Here is a 20,995-nt window from a genome sequence, read left to right as displayed (position 1 = left end):
TCTCCCATATCTGCAAAACAAACAGTTCACAAGACGCCCGCTTCATAGCAACGGGACCTTAAATCATTCAGACACAAGCTTCTCACAAATTAAGACATCTGTTATCCATCTCTGCTTCTCAACAGACTATTATAAACCTGCTTCGCGACAACAAGAATATCAATATTTAACAAAAACACGCAAAAAAACAGGGGTGGGGTGTAAAGTCGGAGACGGGACGGCAGTATATATAAATGGTTCTGTCCCGGAACGGGTTAATAATGGCAGCGCGTTATTAATCGGTTCTGATTGCTAAAATATTCACCCTCAACTTTCTACGCTGCTTTTTAATGCAATTTAATTAATTAAACTGCCGTCCCGCCTCGTTAAGATTATTACTTTCACTCAGGGGCAAATAAAATACATCTAAAAATACACGAAACTCATTTTCCCAGGCTGCTATTAAAACACAGCTCACCTTTCGCATAAAAAAGAGCCTTTTTATTAAAAAAAAATAAAAATACCTAACATTTATTTACAATATACCCTGAGGTATCGCGTCCACGATAGCTGATCAACAAATCGTCTACTCCACGTCTTTTCTGTTAATATTATCTACTGTTTTTATCCTTGTATTGTTTATTATTATTATTATTATTATTATTATTATTATTATTATTATTATTATTATTATAAACGATAGTAGATTTAGGCGGGAAACTTTAGCTCGTAAGTTTTATCCCTCATACTGGGATTAACTTTGTTTTATAAGACGCCACGTTTACCGCCGTATAAGAATGATTGAAATTATCCAATTTTTAATTATTCTTCCCTTTTTTTTAAAAAAAAGTGAGCGCCTAAAAACGTCGCTGTTAGCAACCGTCTCTAAGGAAGTGAGTTTCGGGGACGGAAGCGCTGCCGCCCTGTTCAAACCCGCAGAGGAATCAGAAATGTCCCAGCTTGCTCTGTCGTTATTTCAGTAAATAATTGTAAAAAAGGATTTCTTTGACTAACACCGAGTCGTTTTCAGTTTTCCCAACACATCTTTTTTTATTTTTTAACTGTAGAAAACACCAGTAAAACAAAACAACCAAAAAAAAAAACCGCAATTTCCCAGCATGCACCTGTCCGTAGAAAATATATTATTATTATTATTATTATTATTATTATTATTATTATTATTATTATTTATTTCTTAGCAGACGCCCTTATCCAGGGCGACTTACACTCGTAAACAAAAATACATTTCAAGAATCACAGTACAAGTATTAATACAATTAAAGAGCATGATAAAATACAATGGCTTCGGTTCTAGCAAGAACAAGTTTATGACAAAATAGGATTCAATAAATGACGTACCGGGCTGCCTCTCGTTGCCGTTGACGCCCACTTTGTTCTGTCTCCTCCTCCGGTGGACGGGGCCGGGGTGGCCCCCTCTGAGCACGGAGTACAGCCAGGCGGTCCTGCGTTTCGCCTTGCGCAGGATGTGACACACGTACTGGAAGATGGCTTCGTAGCAGTCTCCCGGCTCGTTGAAGCTCGCCACCGTGCTGGAGGAGAGGCACAGCGCCCGCTGCTCCTCCATCAGCTGGTGCTCCCGCTGCTTCGTCTCCGAGAACTGCGTGGCGATCACAACCAGGCACAGGTTGATCATGAAGAACGAGCCCACCTGAGGAGAGAGAGACAGAAACACGGACACGCAGACACAGGCAGACAGAGACACACACACATACACAGACAGACAGAAACACAGACACAGGCAGACAGAAACACAGACACAGGCAGACAGAAACACAGACACACACAGACAGACAGAAACACAGACACAGGCAGACAGAAACACAGACACAGACAGACAGAAACACAGACACAGGCAGACAGAAACACAGACACACACAGACAGACAGAAACACAGACACACAGACACAGGCAGACAGAGACACAGACATGCAGACACAGGCAGACAGAAACACAGACACGCAGACACAGGCAGACAGACACACAGACATGCAGACACAGGCAGACAGAAACACAGACATGCAGACACAGGCAGACAGAAACACAGACACGCAGACACAGAGACACACACACACACACACACACACAGAGACACAGAGACAGACAGACACACACACACAGACACAGAGACACACACGCAGACAGACACACAAACACACAGACGGACACACACACACACAGACAGACAGACAGACACACACACACAGAGACACACAGACAGACAGACACACAGACAGACAGAGACACACACACACACAGACAGACAGACAGACAGAGACACACACACAGACAGACACACAGACAGACAGACACACACACACAGAGACACACAGACAGACAGACACACAGACAGACAGAGACACACACACACAGACAGACAGACAGACAGACACAGAGACACACAGACAGACAGACAGACACACACAGAGACACACACGTAGACAGACAGACACACAGAGACGCAGACACACACAGACACAGACACACAGAGAGTAGGGCTGGTTAAAGCAGCACTGAAAACAGCTCAGTCCCTCCAGCACAGTTGCATGGGGAAGCATTGTAAAGAGATGAGACCACAGCATTCTACCAGCCTCACCCCATTGCAGCTGCCCTATACTTGTGCCAGCTTCACGAGGTGGACCGTGTCCAAATGAGACTCCCAGATCAGTCACCGGGAACCTCCAGGTTTCAAACCCTTTTGGTTTTTAACCGTTGGCCCGCCAAACTACGTGCTGCTTTCAAAACTCCACGTTTGACAGCTACGTCAGCCAATGGAAGGGCAGGACAGGTAAGACGCAGTCATTATCCCGTCAAACGCAAGCACTTTGAGACTCCAGGGTTTAATATTGTGATGCAGCACAGTGAGGCTCGGATCGTTTGCAGAGAATTCAAATCTGCGACCAGAGTTAATTTGTTCTCGAGGAAGAAACACAATCGAGCTGTCAGAAGGAGACGGCTTGATTCACTCCCTGTGTATAATTCAGTAATAACCCTCCACGCACAGCATAGGCAAACTGCCATCTGACTGGGCGATCTGGGACTGTTTAATAATGATCTCCAACGATAGCGCAAGTATAGGGCAGCTACAATGGGGTGAGGCTGGTAGAATGGGACCACAGTGTGCTCACTATACCCTCAATGATCTTCAATGGCAGACAGACAGACAGCGGCACTGCAATGGCTCTGTATTACACTGAGGGGCAATGGTAGCACAAGTATAGGGCAGCTACAATGGGGTGAGGCTGGTAGAATGGGACCACAGTGTGCTCACTATACCCTCAATGATCTTCAATGGCAGACAGACAGACAGCGGCACTGCAATGGTTCTGTATTACACTGCAATGGCACAGATCACAATGGAAGTTGTATTTGAAGTGAATTATAAAGATCTGACTTACGATGATCAGCAGGATGAAGTAGATGAAATTGTAGAAGGAGTGCGCGTCCATCACATAGTACATGATCTCCACCCAGCCCTCCAGCGTGATCACCTGCAAGCAACAGCAACCCAGTGTGAAGCACCCAGCCTCTCACCACCGCCTTCCACCCGCCTCGGCACACCTGGGCCGCAGTCTGAGCGGTACGATGGAGGTTGTTGTGTGGGTTGGGGTGTGGGTTGGGGTTGGTGTGTTGGTTGGGGTTGGTGTATGGGTTGGGGTTGGCTTTGGGGTTGGGGTTGGGGTTGGTGTGTGTGTTGGGGTTGGTGTGTGGGTTGGGGTTGGTGTATGAGTTGGGGTTGGCTTTGGGGTTGGGGTTGGGGTTGGTGTGTGTGTTGGGGTTGGTGTGTGGGTTGGGGTTGGAGTTGGTGTGCGGGTTGGGGTTGGGGTTGGTGTGTGGGTTGGTGTGTGGGTTGGGGTTGGGGTTGGTGTATGGGTTGGGGTTGGCTTTGGGGTTGGTGTGTGGGTTGGGGTTGGGGTTGGAGTTGGTGTGCGGGTTGGGGTTGGGGTTGGTGTGTGGGTTGGGGTTGGGGTTGGTGTGTGGGTTGGGGTGTGGGTTGGGGTTGGGGTTGGTGTGTGGGTTGGGGTTGGGGTTGGGGTTGAGGTTGGTGTGTGGGTTGGTGTGTGGGTTGGGGTTGGGGTTGGTGTGTGGGTTGGGGTTGGTGTGTGGGTTGGGGTTGGTGTGTGGGTTGGGGTTGGGGTTGGTGTGTGGGTTGGGGTTGAGGTTGGGGTTGGTGTGTGGGTTGGGGTTGGGCTTGGTGTGTTGGTTGGGTTTGGGGTTGGTGTGTTGGTTGGGGTTGGGGTTGGGGTTGGTGTTTGGGTTGGTGTGTGGGTTGGGGTTGGTCTGTGGGTTATGGTTGGTGTGTTGGGGTTGGGGTTGGTGTGTTGGTTGGTGTGTGTGTTGGGGTTGGGGTTGGGGTGTGGGTTGGGGTTGGGGTGTGGGGTGTGTGTTGGGGTTGGGGTGTGGGGTGTGTGTTGGGGTTGGGGTTGGTGTGTGGGTTGGGGTTGGTGTGTGGGTTGGTGTGTTGGTTGGTGTGTGTGTTGGGGTTGGGGTTGGTGTGTGGGTTGGGGTTGGGGTGTGGGGTGTGTGTTGGGGTTGGGGTTGGTGTGTGGGTTGGGGTTGGTGTGTGGGTTGGGGTTGGGGTTGGTGTGTGGGTTGGTGTGTGTGTTGGGGTTGGTGTGTGGGTTGGGGTGTGGGTTGGGGTGGGGGTTGGGGTGTGTGTTAGGGTTGGGGTGAGGTGTGTGTGTTGGGGTGAGTGTTGGGGTTGGGGTTGATGTGTGGGTTGGGGTTGGGGTGTGGGGTGTGTGTTGGGGTTGGGGTGTGTGTTGGGGTTGGGGTTGGGGTTGGGGTTGGTGTGTGGGTTGGGGTTGGGGTTGGGGTGTGTGTTGGGGTTGAGGTTGGGGTGTGGGGGTTGGGGTTGGTGTGTGTGTGTTGGGGTGTGGGTTGGTGTGGGGGTTGGGGTTGGGGTTGGTGTGGGGATTGGGGTTGGGGTTGGTGTGTGGGTTGGGGTTGGGGTTGGTGTGTGGGTTGGTGTGTGTGTTGGGGTTGGTGTGTGGGTTGGGGTGTGGGTTGGGGTGGGGGTTGGGGTGTGTGTTAGGGTTGGGGTGAGGTGTGTGTGTTGGGGTGGGTGTTGGGGTTGGGTTTGGTTTTCCGGGTTGGGGTTGGTGTGTGGGTTGGGGTTGGGGTGTGGGGTGTGTGTTGGGGTTGGGGTTGGGGTTGGGGTTGGGGTTGGTGTGTGGGTTGGGGTGTGTGTTGGGGTTGAGGTTGGGGTGTGGGGGTTGGGGTGTGGGTTGGGGTTGGTGTGTGTGTGTTGGGGTTGGGGTTGGTGTGTGGGTTGGAGTGTGGGGGTTGGGGTGTGGGTTGGGGTTGGTGTGTGTGTGTTGGGGTTGGGGTTGGTGTGTGGGTTGGGGTGTGGGTTGGTGTGGGGGTTGGGGTTGGTGTGGGGGTTGGTGTGTGTGTTGGGGTTGGGGTGTGTGTTGAGGTTGGTGTGTGGGTTGGGGTTGGGGTGTGTGTGTTTGGGTGTGTGTTGGGGTTGGTGTGTGTGTTGGGGTTGGTGTGTGTGTTTGGGTGTGTGTTGGGGTTGGTGTGGGGGTTGGGGTTGGGGTTGGTGTGTGTGTTTGGGTTGGTGTGTGGGTTGGGGTTGTGGTGTGGGTTGGGGTTGGTGTGTGGGTTGGGGTTGGGGTTGGTGTGTGGGTTGGGGTTGGTGTGTGGGTTGGGGTGTGTGTTGGGGTTGGTGTGTGGGTTGGGGTTGGGGTGTGTGTTGGGGTTGGTGTGTGTGTTTGGGTGTGTGTTGGGGTTGGTGTGGGGGTTGGGGTTGGGGTGTGGGGTGTGTGTTGGTCTGTGTGTTGGGGTGTGGGGTGTGGGTTGGGGTGTGGTGTGTGTGTTGGTCTGTGTGTTGGGGTTGGGGTTGGGGTTGGGGTTGGTGTGTGGGTTGGGGTGTGTGTTGGGGTTGGTGTGTGGGTTGGGGTTGGGGTGTGGGGTGTGTGTTGGTCTGTGTGTTGGGGTTGGGGTTGGTGTGTGGGTTAGGGTGTGTGTTGGGGTGTGGGTTGTGGGTTGGTGTTTTATTTTGGGGTTGGGGTTAGATCAGTGTAAAACACTTCCACATTTAGCCCTGATTGCACCTATGCACAATAACACTGTAACAACGTGCAAGCACACGTGCGTTTACTCAGCAAGGGGAGACCCTTCCTGCACAGCGCCCCCCGCAGTCTGCACCTCTACCTGGAAGATGACGATCCAGGCGTATCCGATGTTGTCGAAGTTGATGGCTCCCTTGTGCGGGTTGGTGTCGCCGGTCCGGCACTGGGTATAGTACTGGTTCCAGTTCACGCAGCCCAGAGAGGCGCTGGAGTTACTGAGGAGCTCCGGACCTCCGAGCGCCAGCAGGTGAAGGTAGTCGTCTTTGTCCAGACAGCACTCCCTCCCGTCCTCCCTCCTCGCGGGGACGTCCCCGCAGGACATGATGCCGTTATCCGCGGCCAGAGAGCAAATGAAAGGAGTCTCGTCCTCTTCATCGGGCTGGTAGTATGAGGAAGGGAGGGAGATACCCGTGGATCTGTGAGGGGGGGGGGGGGGAGAGGAACGAGGGTTTAGCTTTGATACACCCCTGCCCTGACTACCACACTCCCTCCTCAGCTCCGCTACAGCCACGCTGCTTCCCTCCCAGTCCCTCCTCAGCTCCGCTAGAGCCACACTGCTTCCCTCCCAGTCTCTCCTCAGCTCCGCTAGAGCCACACTGCTTCCCTCCCAGTCCCTCCTCAGCTCCGCTAGAGCCACACTGCTTCCCTCCCAGTCCCTCCTCAGCTCCACTAGAGCCACGCTGCTTCCCTCCCAGTCCCTCCTCAGCTCCGCTAGAGCCACGCTGCTTCCCTCCCAGTCCCTCCTCAGCTCCGCTAGAGCCACACTGCTTCCCTCCCAGTCCCTCCTCAGCTCCGCTAGAGCCACACTGCTTCCCTCCCAGTCCCTCCTCAGCTCCGCTAGAGCCACGCTGCTTCCCTCCCAGTCCCTCCTCAGCTCCGCTAGAGCCACGCTGCTTCCCTCCCAGTCCCTCCTCAGCTCCGCTAGAGCCACGCTGCTTCCCTCCCAGTCCCTCCTCAGCTCCGCTAGAGCCACGCTGCTTCCCTCCCAGTCCCTCCTCAGCTCCGCTAGAGCCACGCTGCTTCCCTCCCAGTCCCTCCTCAGCTCCGCTACAGCCATGCTGCTTCCCTCCCAGTCCCTCCTCAGCTCCGCTAGAGCCACACTGCTTCCCTCCCAGTCCCTCCTCAGCTCCACTAGAGCCACGCTGCTTCCCTCCCAGTCCCTCCTCAGCTCCACTAGAGCCACACTGCTTCCCTCCCAGTCCCTCCTCAGCTCCGCTAGAGCCACGCTGCTTCCCTCCCAGTCCCTCCTCAGCTCCGCTAGAGCCACGCTGCTTCCCTCCCAGTCCCTCCTCAGCTCCGCTAGAGCCACACTGCTTCCCTCCCAGTCCCTCCTCAGCTCCGCTAGAGCCACGCTGCTTCCCTCCCAGTCCCTCCTCAGCTCCGCTAGAGCCACGCTGCTTCCCTCCCAGTCCCTCCTCAGCTCCGCTAGAGCCACAGTGCTTCCCTCCCAGTCCCTCCTCAGCTCCGCTAGAGCCACGCTGCTTCCCTCCCAGTCCCTCCTCAGCTCCGCTAGAGCCACGCTGCTTCCCTCCCAGTCCCTCCTCAGCTCCTCTAGAGCCACACTGCTTCCCTCCCAGTCCCTCCTCAGCTCCGCTAGAGCCACGCTGCTTCCCTCCCAGTCCCTCCTCAGCTCCACTAGAGCCACGCTGCTTCCCTCCCAGTCCCTCCTCAGCTCCGCTAGAGCCACGCTGCTTCCCTCACAGCTATTTCCAAAATTCTACCAGTTTCTAATTCAACGATTTGATTGGAGAATCAGGCGTTTGGGCCCCCGAGTGTCACAGCCAATAGGCTCAGGTGGTTGCTTAGCACTCCGTTTCCCTGGCGACAGATTATCAATGCCTAGTTCCTCTGTGTTTTTTATCTCTCTCGCAGTTGACAGGGCAAATCTATTCTCGTTTGTGTTTATCTTAAGTCCAGGTGTCAATGGAAATCTAAATTAGAATCGCCATTGACGCACAAACGCAGATCACAGCTAGGATTGCTGGAGTATAAAGAGAACTGAATTATCTTTTGTTATTTAGTTATAAAGGACTGGGAGGGAGGGAGGGAGGGAGGGAGGGAGGGAAGCAGTGTGGCTCTAGCGGAGCTGAGGAGGGACTGGGTGGGAAGCAGCGTGGCTCTAGCGGAGCTGAGGAGGGACTGGGAGGGAAGCAGTGTGGCTCTAGCGGAGCTGAGGAGGGACTGGGAGGGAAGCAGTGTGGCTCTAGCGGAGCTGAGGAGGGACTGGGAGGAAAGCAGTGTGGCTCTAGCGGAGCTGAGGAGGGACTGGGAGGGAAGCAGCGTGGCTCTAGCGGAGCTGAGGAGGGACTGGGAGGGAAGCAGCGTGGCTCTAGCGGAGCTGAGGAGGGACTGGGAGGGAAGCAGCGTGGCTCTATCGGAGCTGAGGAGGGACTGGGAGGGAGGGAGGGTTATACTGGTTTGAACTGGTACTTACTGGGTGAAGTTGTCTTGTAAGAAACAGCGGTTCCTCAGCAATCCAGCCCACAGCTGAACTCCAATGATGCCAAAAATGAAAAACACAAAGAAACAGAGAAGCAGGACATTGCCCAGCATGGGGAGAGTGTCGAGCAGGAGATTCACAAGGATCCGCATACCTACAGAGAGAGAGAGAGAGAGAGAGGGGGGGGGAGGGAGAGAGAGGGAGGAGAGAGAGAGAGAGAGGGGGGAGGGAGAGAGGGGAGAGAGGGGGAGAGAGAGAGAGAGAGAGAGAGAGGGGGAGAGGAGAGAGAGGGGAGAGAGGGGAGAGAGAGGAGAGAGAGAGAGAGAGAGAGAGAGGGGGGGGGAGAGAGGGGAGAGAGGGGGAGAGAGAGAGAGAGAGAGGGAGAGGGGGGAGAGAGAGAGAGGGGGAGAGAGGGGGAGAGAGGGGGAGAGAGAGAGGGGGGAGAGGGGGAGAGAGGGGAGAGAGAGAGAGAGAGAGAGAGGGGGGGGGAGGGAGAGAGGGGAGAGAGAGGGGAGAGAGAGAGAGGGGAGAGGGGAGAGGAGAGAGAGAGAGGGGGAGGGAGAGAGAGAGAGAGAGAGAGTTATAAACAGTACATTATCTCACCACAGCACACTGTGTACCCAAACAGCGGAACTGCAATGGTTCTGTATTACACTGAGGGGCAATGGTAGCACAAGTATAGGGCAGCTGCAATGGGGTGAGGCTGGTAGAATGGGACCACAGTGTGCTAACTATACCCTCAATGATCTTCAATGGCAGACAGACAGACAGCGGCACTGCAATGGCTCTGTATTACACTGAGGGGCAATGGTAGCACAAGTATAGGGCAGCTACAATGGGGTGAGGCTGGTAGAATGGGACCACAGCGTCGAGGATTCAGATCACGATCCTAGAAGATGAAGCTGCGTTGAGGAGTCCTGCCTCTGATTAGCTGTTCTTGCTCAGGTCAGATCACGATGTTCCAAGCAGCCTTTTGCTCGTCCCCTTTTGTTAAAAGCAATTTCCAGAACAATGCCGCTGTGGCTGGCCTCGGACCGCAGATCAATCGCTTTCACTCCCCGTTTAATAGAAGCAGCATTTTCTTCCCTGTTTCGGCCAATCAGGGCGCGCGATCCTGGGGTCACGGGCGTTCATCGAGGCAATAAAAACACGTCCTTTTACTGTGTAGCAGGAATCACATTATCAGAGCAACTGAGAGTCCGGAGGGATTGATATCGCAGCTGTGTGACATTACAGACGCTTCACTCTTGACATTAGCTGTTGATCAATTAATCATCCAGTCTATTGCACCTGTTTGCTAGTGATGTGAAATTGTATTGAAAAGACAATGGATTTTAAAGATGGTCAGCGCTCCTTTAAAGGGAGGGGCCAGCGATACTGTTAATAAAGCTAACAAGAGGTGAGAGAATGGATTTTAAAGATGGTCAGCGCTCCTCTAAAGGGAGGGGCCAGCGATACTGTTAATAAAGCTAATAAGAGGTGAGAGAATGGATTTTAAAGATGGTCAGCGCTCCTTTAAAGGGAGGGACCAGCGATACTGTTAATAAAGCTAATAAGAGGTGAGAGAATGGATTTTAAAGATGGTCAGCGCTCCTTTAAAGGGAGGGACCAGCGATACTGTTAATAAAGCTAATAAGAGGTGAGAGAATGGATTTTAAAGATGGTCAGCGCTCCTTTAAAGGGAGGGACCAGCGATACTGTTAATAAAGCTAATAAGAGGTGAGAGAATGGATTTTAAAGATGGTCAGCGCTCCTTTAAAGGGAGAGACCAGCGATACTGTTAATAAAGCTAATAAGAGGTGAGAGAATGGATTTTAAAGATGGTCAGCGCTCCTTTAAAGGGAGGGGCCAGCGATACTGTTAATAAAGCTAATAAGAGGTGAGAGAATGGATTTTAAAGTATGGCTCTCATGATGTGCTGGATATTCTTGGTCTCCTCTGCCGGTTTGGTTCAGCTTCATTGGAAATGGTGTCTCTCTTCAGCCCTGGGCATGTTTGAAATGTCAGTATAGAATCGTGAATGCATATTACCATTCCAGCATGCCAACTCACATCCTCCAAATCAGCCTGGAGCAAAATGCAGAGCTGACCAGCTTTCAAATCCATTCTCTCATCTCTTATTAGCTTTATTAACAGTATCACTGTTCCTTCCCTTTTAAAGGAGCGCTGACCATCTTTAAAATCCATTCTCTCACCTCTTATTAGCTTTATTAACAGTATCGCTGGTCCCTCCCTTTAAAGGAGCGCTGACCATCTTTAAAATCCATTCTCTCACCTCTTATTAGCTTTATTAACAGTATCGCTGGTCCCTCATTATAAAGCCTCAGGTATTGTAGCTACAGTAATAATTAATCCATATTCTCCACTTGCATTGACGACCCAGGCCTCAAAAGGTGGAGTTGTGAAAGAACCACGCGTTACAGGCAAAACAGTACACGCATGTAGCTGTGGCAGTGTGGGCACGCTGAAAACCCTGCCAGTGTCTGCGTGGGCGGGCGCGTAGGGGGAAATATTAGATTGGCGGGGGGGGGGGGGGGGGGGGGGGGTCATGAAATGATTGACAGGTTTAGAAGCAGGGTGGTCATGGGTGCTAGACAGCCAGCTTGATTCTTTTTTGGTTTGTAAATTGCATCTGTAATCTCTGAGTCTGCTTGCCTTCACAGCGGCACACAGATTTGAACACCTGCAGGTTTTTTAATGGGTCAGTTCTGACTTACAGCTGTATACAAAAAATAGCTATCAAGAATTTCAGTAAAAGGGCTCCCGATTGGCTCATCCGGTCAAGACGCCCCTCTGTGGGGTGCAGGATGCGCCCCACAGCCTGGAGGTCGCCGGTTCGAGTCCAGGTCACTGCCGACCGTGGACGGGGGCTCCCAGGGGGCGGGGCTCAATTCTCCGAGAGCCGCCCGGGGGGGTGATGGGGAGGGTTTAGGTCAGCCAGGGTGTCCTCGGCTCACCAGCACCCCCCTGTGGTCAGTCCGGGCTCCTGTGGGCTTGTAAGCTGCCCTGAGCTGCGTTGTCCTCCGACGCTGTAGCTCTGAGGCGGCTGCACGGTGAGTCTGCAGCGTGTGAAGAAGGGGGCGGCTGACGGCAGACGCTTCGGAGGACAGCGTGGGTTCATCTTCACCCCTCCCGAGTCAGCGCGGGGGGGGGGGGCAGCGGTGAGCTGAGCCTAAAAATCATTAGACGCTACTAAATTCAGGAGACAACCAAAAAATACACTAACTTCAGTGCTAAGAAGAGGAGATAGGAAACACAGTACGATTTGATATCAGGGCTACTCAAGACCGGATAACAGTGTTGATAGATCAGAGTGGAGGTGAAATACAAAATACTACAGATTGGGTTAAGTACAGGATTAAATACAGTAAACTAGGGGGCAGATGAGTCCAAGTTAAAATGCTTTTAAAAGCACAGTGCTATACAGTCCAGAAGAGTTGAGCTTGACAGGTGCTGTCTGAGGTTTTGGTCTGAAGTTTCTAGCATTGCCATGGCAGTGAATCCTCGCACCCGGCCCACTGCAGTGTCTGAAATATAGGACTTGAGCTAATCTCCAAACATGAACACCGATCTGACAGCTGCTGTGAAACTCATTGGAGGGGAAACAGAACAGCATGCTGGTTTATTGATGTGATGATCCGCAGAGACGCTGCAATGGTTCTGTATTACACTGAGGGGCAATGGTAGCACAAGTATAGGGCAGCTACAATGGGGTGAGGCTGGTAGAATGGGACCACAGTGTGCTAACTATACCCTCAATGATCTTCAATGGCAGACAGACAGACAGCGGCACTGCAATGGCTCTGTATTACACTGAGGGGCAATGGTAGCACAAGTATAGGGCAGCTACAATGGGGTGAGGCTGGTAGAATGGGACCACAGTGTGCTAACTATACCCTCAATGATCTTCAATGTATTTATTATTATTATTATTATTATTATGTAACCCTGTGTTAGTTGCTACCCCTTTAATAGACTAGCTCCGGGAAACAGGGAAAGTGTTGCTCGTTAATAAGTATTGATCTGCTGTTGTTTGTCACAGTCCTGACAGATTTATCGCCCAGCTTTTACAAAGCAGCCTCGCGAGGTACAGTGATGCTGGCTTCAGGCACTCTCTAAGTGAGAGAGAGCTCTCCTCTCTCCCTTCTCCCTCCCCCCATTCTTTAACCCTCTCCTCTCTCCCCCTTTCAATCCTTCCATTCTAGGTTCACCGCAGTAAGTCTGTACTGCAATTTTATAGCATGTGCTTCACAATGCTTCCCTATGCTTTACCAGACCTCTCTGTGCTTTACAATGCTTCCCTATGCTTTACCAGACCTCTCTGTGCTTTACAATGCTTCCCTATGCTTTACCACACCTCTCTGTGCTTTACAATGCTTCCCTATGCTTTACCAGACCTCTCTGTGCTTCACAATGCTTCCCTATGCTTTACCAGACCTCTCTGTGCTTTACAATGCTTCCCTATGCTTTACCAGACCTCTCTGTGCTTTACAATGCTTCCCTATGCTTTACCAGACCTCTCTGTGCTTCACAATGCTTCCCTATGCTTTACCAGACCTCTCTGTGCTTTACAATGCTTCCCTATGCTTTACCAGACCTCTCTGTGCTTTACAATGCTTCCCTATGCTTTACCAGACCTCTCTGTGCTTCACAATGCTTCCCTATGCTTTACCAGACCTCTCTGTGCTTTACAATGCTTCCCTATGCTTTACCAGACCTCTCTGTGCTTCACAATGCTTCCCTATGCTTTACCACATCTCTCTGTGCTTTACAATGCTTCCCTATGCTTTACCAGACCTCTCTGTGCTTTACAATGCTTCCCTATGCTTTACCAGACCTCTCTGTGCTTTACAATGCTTCCCTATGCTTTACCAGACCTCTCTGTCCTTTACAATGCTTCCCTATGCTTTACCACATCTCTCTGTGCTTTACAATGCTTCCCTATGCTTTACCAGACCTCTCTGTGCTTTACAATGCTTCCCTATGCTTTACCAGACCTCTCTGTGCTTTACAATGCTTCCCTATGCTTTACCAGACCTCTCTGTGCTTTACAATGCTTCCCTATGCTTTACCAGACCTCTCTGTGCTTTACAATGCTTCCCTATGCTTTACCAGACCTCTCTGTGCTTTACAATGCTTCCCTATGCTTTACCAGACCTCTCTGTGCTTTACAATGCTTCCCTGTGCTTTACCAGACCTCTCTGTGCTTTACAATGCTTCCCTATGCTTTACCACACCTCTCTGTGCTTTACAATGCTTCCCTATGCTTTACCACACCTCTCTGTGCTTCACAATGCTTTGTGAAAATTCACACGCAAAAAACCCCCCAAAAAATTACAAATTAAATCAGGCAGCTTACTAGGCACCCTGTTGATGGCTTTGAGCGGCCTGAGGACCCGGACGGTCCTGATCGCTGATAGGTTGATGTTCTGCAGGTCCAGTGAATATTCCACCATCCTGTCAAAAACAAGAAAGGAATCAAATGAAGACACATCTGAGAAAGATTTCTGGGTCGTTTCTGTCGTACACATATTTTTCTGTCTGCAATTAATTTCTCCCTGATAAAATTTCACCACAGCATTTTTGCATGATAATTCTGCAGTTTTTGCCCCCCCATGCTTTTTCAATGGTTATACTACACATTTACCACAGTTTACCCTGGTTTGCCATATTATTTCAAATGATTTACAATGCTTCCCTATGCTTTACCACACCTCTCTGTGCTTTACAATGCTTCCCTATGCTTTACCAGACCTCTCTGTGCTTTACAATGCTTCCCTATGCTTTACCAGACCTCTCTGTGCTTTACAATGCTTCCCTATGCTTTACCACACCTCTCTGTGCTTTACAATGCTTCCCTATGCTTTACCAGACCTCTCTGTGCTTTACAATGCTTCCCTATGCTTTACCACACCTCTCTGTGCTTTACAATGCTTCCCTATGCTTTACCAGACCTCTCTGTGCTTCACAATGCTTCCCTATGCTTTACCAGACCTCTCTGTGCTTCACAATGCTTCCCTATGCTTTACCAGACCTCTCTGTGCTTCACAATGCTTCCCTATGCTTTACCAGACCTCTCTGTGCTTTACAATGCTTCCCTATGCTTTACCAGACCTCTCTGTGCTTTACAATGCTTCCCTATGCTTTACCAGACCTCTCTGTGCTTTACAATGCTTCCCTATGCTTTACCAGACCTCTCTGTGCTTTACAATGCTTCCCTATGCTTTACCACACCTCTCTGTGCTTCACAATGCTTCCCTATGCTTTACCAGACCTCTCTGTGCTTTACAATGCTTCCCTATGCTTTACCAGACCTCTCTGTGCTTTACAATGCTTCCCTATGCTTTAGCAGACCTCTCTGTGCTTCACAATGCTTCCCTGTGCTTTACCAGACCTCTCTGTGTTACACTTTGCTGTGCTTTTACTATGGGGACATTTTTCCAAGGGTTAGTTTTCCACGTTTATTTTTTTAATGCTTTACACAGATTAATTAAAATAATAATAATAATAATAATAAAACCACTTTCATAATTGCAGTAAGAAAGCACTCAGCATGATTGCAAAACATCCGAGAAAGAAGGCTTTTGGAAGCCCAGCAGCTGTTGCTTCAGTTGGAAACGTATGCAATTCCAGATCCTGTTTGATCGCTTTGATGAAGTCGCCCTCCGGTCGCTCAGCAGGGGGAAGGAATCATCCCGATGCCAAGCTGTAGTGCTGGCAGGGGGGGCATCTATCACTGTCGCGCGGGAGGAGGAGGAGGAATCTAGCCAACATTTGAACCCGGATCACTGTGAACCGAACGGACTTCAGTCTCTCACAGCCGGAGCACACAATGAAGAGATTCGACACGACGAAGGCTGTGCGGTGTTTGAAAACAACCCTTGAGTAACAAACACCAAAAAGCAAGCTTACACACACACACACACACACACACACACACACACACACACACACACACACACACACACACACACACACACAAAAAAAAATCTATATATGCATTAAAGATTTATGTCGTAAAATTGGAAGGTTTTAATTAGTTCAGCTATTTTTGTTCCTTATTCTATAGTGATCTAAGGGACTGCTGAAGATCAATACAATGTATAACAGGATTTGCAGAGTTGTACTTCAGTGTACTATTGAAGGGCAGCAGTGTGGAGCAGCGGTCAGGTGCTCTGGACTCTTGACCGGAGGGTCGTGGGTTCAATCCCAGGTGGGGGGACACTGCTGCTGTACCCTTGAGCAAGGTACTTTACCTAGATTGCTCCAGTAAAAAACCAACTGTATAAATGGGGAATTGTATGTAAAAATAATGTGATATCTGTATAATGTGATATAATGTATAATGTGATATCTTGTAACAATTGTAAGTCGCCCTGGATAAGGGCGTCTGCTAAGAAATAAATATGTTATATGTTATATGTCTGTCTGCCATTGAACTGTACTGTAGTCCCATTCTGTGCTCTCTCTCTCTCTCTCTCTCCCCCCTCTCTCCATCTCCCCCTCCTTCTCTCCCCCTCTCTCCCTCACTCTCTCGCTCTCTCCCTCTTTCTCTCCCTCTCTCTTCCTTTCTCTCACTCTACCTCTCTCTCGCTCTCCCACTCTCCCTCTCCCCCTCGCCCTCTTTCTCTCCCCCTCTCTCCCTCTCTCTCTTCCTTTCTCTCGCTCTCCCTCTCCCTCTCTCCCTCCCTCCCTCTCTCACTCCCTCTCCCTCCTCTACCTCTCTCGCTCTCTCCCTCTTTCTCTCTCTCTCTCTCTCCCTCTCCTCCCTCGCTCTCCCCACTCGCTCTCCCTCTCTCCCCCCCTCTCTCTCTCTCTCCCTCTCCTCCCTCGCTCTCCCCCTCTCCCTCTCCCCACTCGCTCTCCCTCTCTCCACCTCTCCCCCCCTCTCTCTCTCTCTCTCTCCCTCTCCTCCCTCGCTCTCCCCCTCTCCCTCTCCCCACTCGCTCTCCCTCTCTCCCCCCCCCTCTCTCTCTTTCTCTCTCCCCCTCTCTCCCTCTCTCTCCAGAAGCTCAGAGAGGAGGGGGGTCAGCTATCTCTGAGCACAGCCCCAGATTAGCCCTCAATACCTCCCTCTCAGCTCCTTATCCCTTTCTCCTCAACAGCAGGATTACCATCCGCAGAGGAGAGAGAGGATTTCACTCGAGCCAAGGAGATAAAACCCATCAATCTGCCTTTATTGAAAAAAGACTCACTCTGTATCACTGACTGCTTTACTGAATGGCCCTCAATATCAGTGACAGACAGACAGCGGCACTGCAATGGCTCTGTATTACACTGAGGGGCAATGGTAGCACAAGTATAGGGCAGCTGCAATGGGGTGAGGCTGGTAGAATGGGACCACAGTGTGCTAACTATACCCTCAATGATCTTCAATGACAGACAGACAGACAGCGGCACTGCAATGGCTCTGTATTACACTGAGGGGCAATGGTAGCACAAGTATAGGGCAGCTGCAATGGGGTGAGGCTGGTAGAATGGGACCACAGTGTGCTAACTATACCCTCAATGATCTTCAATGGCAGACAGACAGACAGCGGCACTGCAATGGCTCTGTATTACACTGAGGTGGGCAGTGCTAGCTCCAGTCTGGATTCAGCCCTGAAGCTCCTAACAGATGGGAGAAGACAGCATCGAGATTCATTTCATATTCACCCTCCCAGCTCTCAGCGTCAATGTCTCTGTGATTTCAATTGCAAATGTTCTGCTGTTCTGAACCAGTCCCTCATAACTGTCACTCAGATAAGGGCAGGAATACATAAGAGACACTAGCTAGCCTTTACAGGACATCAGAGACAGAGAGAGACTTCTAGTGGAAACGTTTGCCATTGAATTTACACTGAAGACACTGAGAGAGACTTCTAGAGGAAACGTTTGCCATTGAATTTACACTGAAGACGCTGAGAGAGACTTCTAGAGGAAACGTTTGCCATTGAATTTACACTGAAGACGCTGAGAGAGACTTCTAGTGGAAACGTTTGCCATTGAATTTACACTGAAGACGCTGAGAAAGACTTCTAGAGGAAACGTTTGCCATTGAATTTACACTGAAGACGCCGAGAAAGACTTCTAGTGGAAACGTTTGCCATTGAATTTACACTGAAGACACTGAGAAAGACTTCTAGTGGAAACGTTAGCCATTGAATTTACACTGAAGACGCTGAGAGAGACTTCTAGAGGAAACGTTTGCCATTGAATTTACACTGAAGACGCTGAGAGAGACTTCTAGTGGAAACGTTTGCCATTGAATTTACACTGAAGACGCTGAGAAAGACTTCTAGAGGAAACGTTTGCCATTGAATTTACACTGAAGACGCTGAGAGAGACTTCTAGTGGAAACGTTTGCCATTGAATTTACACTGAAGACGCTGAGAGAGACTTCTAGTGGAAACGTTTGCCATTGAATTTACACTGAAGACGCTGAGAGACTTCTAGTGGAAACGTTTGCCGTTGAATTGACACTGAAGACGCTGAGAGAGACTTCTAGTGGAAACGTTTGCCATAATACATACCCAGCCATTACAATGAAAAAGTCCAGTCTGTTCCAGGTGTCTCCCAGGTAACACTTTTTGCCAAATATTCCCAGAGCCAGCATCTTCACCACCATCTCAACAGCAAAGAAAATATAGATAAACGCATCAAAGGCCTAGAGAGAGAGAGAGAGGAGCAGTGTGTTAGTGATAATCAGAGCTGAGAGAATGGATTTTAAAGATGGTCAGCGCTCCTTTAAAGGGAGGGACCAGCGATACTGTTAATAAAGCTAATAAGAGGTGAGAGAATGGATTTTAAAGATGGTCAGCGCTCCTCTAAAGGGAGGGACCAGCGATACTGTTAATAAAGCTAATAAGAGGTGAGAGAATGGATTGTAAAGATGGTCAACGCTCCTTTAAAGGGAGGGGCCAGCGATACTGTTAATAAAGCTAATAAGAGGTGAGAGAATGGATTTTAAAGATGGTCAGCGCTCCTTTAAAGGGAGGGACCAGCGATACTGTTAATAAAGCTAATAAGAGGTGAGAGAATGGATTTTAAAGATGGTCAGCGCTCCTTTAAAGGGAGGGACCAGCGATACTGTTAATAAAGCTAATAAGAGGTGAGAGAATGGATTTTGAAGATGGTCAGCGCTCCTTTAAGAAGGATTCAGCACACTGTGTTTCCCTCGACCCTGCATTTCGAAGCCGTTGCTCAGAGATGTGTGTGTGTGTTTGTTTTTAGTGATCTCTCCCACTTGCAGATGGACCCTGGCTGTCACTGCGAGGTTTCCTCCCAGGAGCGTGGCAGGTGGGGTTTGAAACACCGTGGCCGGAATAGCTGAGCGTGAAGCTGGCTTGACAGCGAGGCTGTGTGCCAATTCTTGTCTCATCCGCGGAGCTGGTGCAGGTCAGACTGACCGTGTGACAGAGGTGGGGGCTGAACTCGCTACAAACAAGACGGGAGGGGAGGGGATGTATTTCAATGGCTTGCACGCCGCTGGACACTTTATTAGGAACCCTGACTGTCATGTGACCTCCTGCAGCGCTGCAACACCAGTAATGGGGTAATATTGATGATAAATCAGTACATAGAGAGAGAGAGAGAGAGAGAGGAGAGGAGATAGTCAGAGGAGAGAGGAGAGAGGGTGAGAGAGGAGAGAGGGAGGAAGAGAGAGAGGAGAGAGAGAAAGGGAGAGAGAGAGGAGAGAGGGAGAGAGATTTAAACAAAAGCATTCATTTCAGGATGCTTTGGACAGCTGTGCAATAAACTATTTTTCAAGAATTCTGTGGATGATGTCATGATTGTGTCAGCTCAGAATGTTCATTCCAAGACGTCCCGAAGTTCCTGGTTTGAAGACAGATGGAAGACACACACACACACACACACACACACACACACACACAGACACACACACACACACACAGACACACACACAAACACACACACAGACACACACACAGACAGACAGACAGACACACACACCGAAACACACACACACAGACACACACACACGCACACACCAACAGACAGACAGACACACACACACACACACACACACACACACAGAGACAGACACACACACACACACACACACACACTCAGAGGATCAGACTCTGCATTGCGTTTGCTTTACCTGCAGCATTTGGCAGCGCTGTGAAGAGCAGTCAATGTTCTCGCAGGGCTGGTACATCCCCAGAGTCACACAGTTCAGCAGGATCACCATCATACTGACACGCTCGAACCACGTGAGGAGAAGAGTCAAGGAACAAGAGACTGCAGTGCGGCACGACACAGCACAGCACAGCACAGCACAGCATAACACAGCACAGCACAGCACAGCACAGCACAGCACAACACAGCATAACAAAGCACAACACAGCACAGCACAGCACAGCACAGTATAACACATATAGCACAGAGAGATCTGGTAAAGCATAGGGAAGCATTGTAAAGCACAGAGAGGACTGGTAAAGCATAGGGAAGCATTGTAAAGCAAAGAGAGGTTTGGTAAAGCATAGGGAAGCATTGTAAAGCACAGAGAGGTATGGTAAAGCATAGGGAAGCATTGTAAAGCACGGAGAGGTCTGGTAAAGGTGAATCAGTCCCATGCTGTGCTATTGACAGTGCTATGGCAGGTGAATCAGTCCCATGCTGTGCTATTGACAGTGCTATAGCAGGTGAATCAGCCCCATGCTGTGCTATTGACAGTGCTATAGCAGGTGAATCAGTCCCATGCTGTGCTATTGACAGTGCTATAGCAGGTGAATCAGTCCCATGCTGTGCTATTGACAGTGCTATGGCAGGTGAATCAGTCCCATGCTGTGCTATTGCAGAATGGAAAGACACAGAAAGCTGTTTCAGGAATTCACTCACATATATCTGCCCATGAAGGCTGCTGAATAGTTATTGTAATAAATCTGATTAAGATAAATTGAAGACGGCGACCGGTTTCCTGTGAGGATCCTAATGACATGAAATAAAAACCCAGTGTAATTAAATCTGTGCTCCGCAGGTCCTGAGCGATGCTGCAATCGACAGCTGCACAATGCTGTAGCACTGCAAAGAATATAATACAGCGCTAGACCCTGATATTGATGCGATCCAGCCATCTGAAATGTCTTTATAATATACAGCGCTAGACCCTGATATTGATGCGATCCAGCCCTCTGAAATGTCTTTATAATATACAGCGCTAGACCCTGATATTGATGCGATCCAGCCCTCTGAAATGTCTTTATAATATACAGCGCTAGACCCTGATATTGATGCGATCCAGCCATCTGAAATGTCTTTATAATATACAGCGCTAGACCCTGATATCGATGCGATCCAGCCCTCTGAAATGTCTTTATAATATACAGCGCTAGACCCTGATATTGATGCGATCCAGCCCTCTGAAATGTCTTTATAATATACAGCGCTAGACCCTGATATTGATGCGATCCAGCCCTCTGAAATGTCTTTATAATATACAGCGCTAGACCCTGATATTGATGCAATCCAGCCCTCT

General features: G+C 50.0%; 1 protein-coding gene across 1 annotated transcript in view; it reads right to left on the bottom strand.

Moving 5' to 3' along the window:
- The window catches only part of cacna1ia (calcium voltage-gated channel subunit alpha1 Ia), a 65,093-nt gene extending 45,299 nt beyond the window's left edge, over positions 1–19,794 (bottom strand). The window contains exons 1-7 of the mRNA XM_059019083.1: positions 19,619–19,794; positions 18,027–18,160; positions 13,874–13,971; positions 8,509–8,668; positions 6,157–6,490; positions 3,396–3,488; positions 1,339–1,648 (exon numbers count right to left, since the gene is read on the bottom strand). Coding sequence (XP_058875066.1) covers positions 1,339–1,648; positions 3,396–3,488; positions 6,157–6,490; positions 8,509–8,668; positions 13,874–13,971; positions 18,027–18,160; positions 19,619–19,711 — 1,222 coding nt within the window. The 5' untranslated portion in view covers positions 19,712–19,794. The remainder of the gene's footprint in view (positions 1–1,338; positions 1,649–3,395; positions 3,489–6,156; positions 6,491–8,508; positions 8,669–13,873; positions 13,972–18,026; positions 18,161–19,618) is intronic.
- Between the last annotated feature and the right edge of the window lie 1,201 nt (positions 19,795–20,995).

The sequence above is a fragment of the Acipenser ruthenus genome, unplaced genomic scaffold (assembly GCF_902713425.1).
Source record: "Acipenser ruthenus unplaced genomic scaffold, fAciRut3.2 maternal haplotype, whole genome shotgun sequence".
NCBI lineage: Eukaryota > Metazoa > Chordata > Actinopteri > Acipenseriformes > Acipenseridae > Acipenser > Acipenser ruthenus.
The sequence above is the reverse complement of the archived record's forward strand: the minus strand, read 5'-3'. Positions and strand labels throughout refer to the sequence as shown.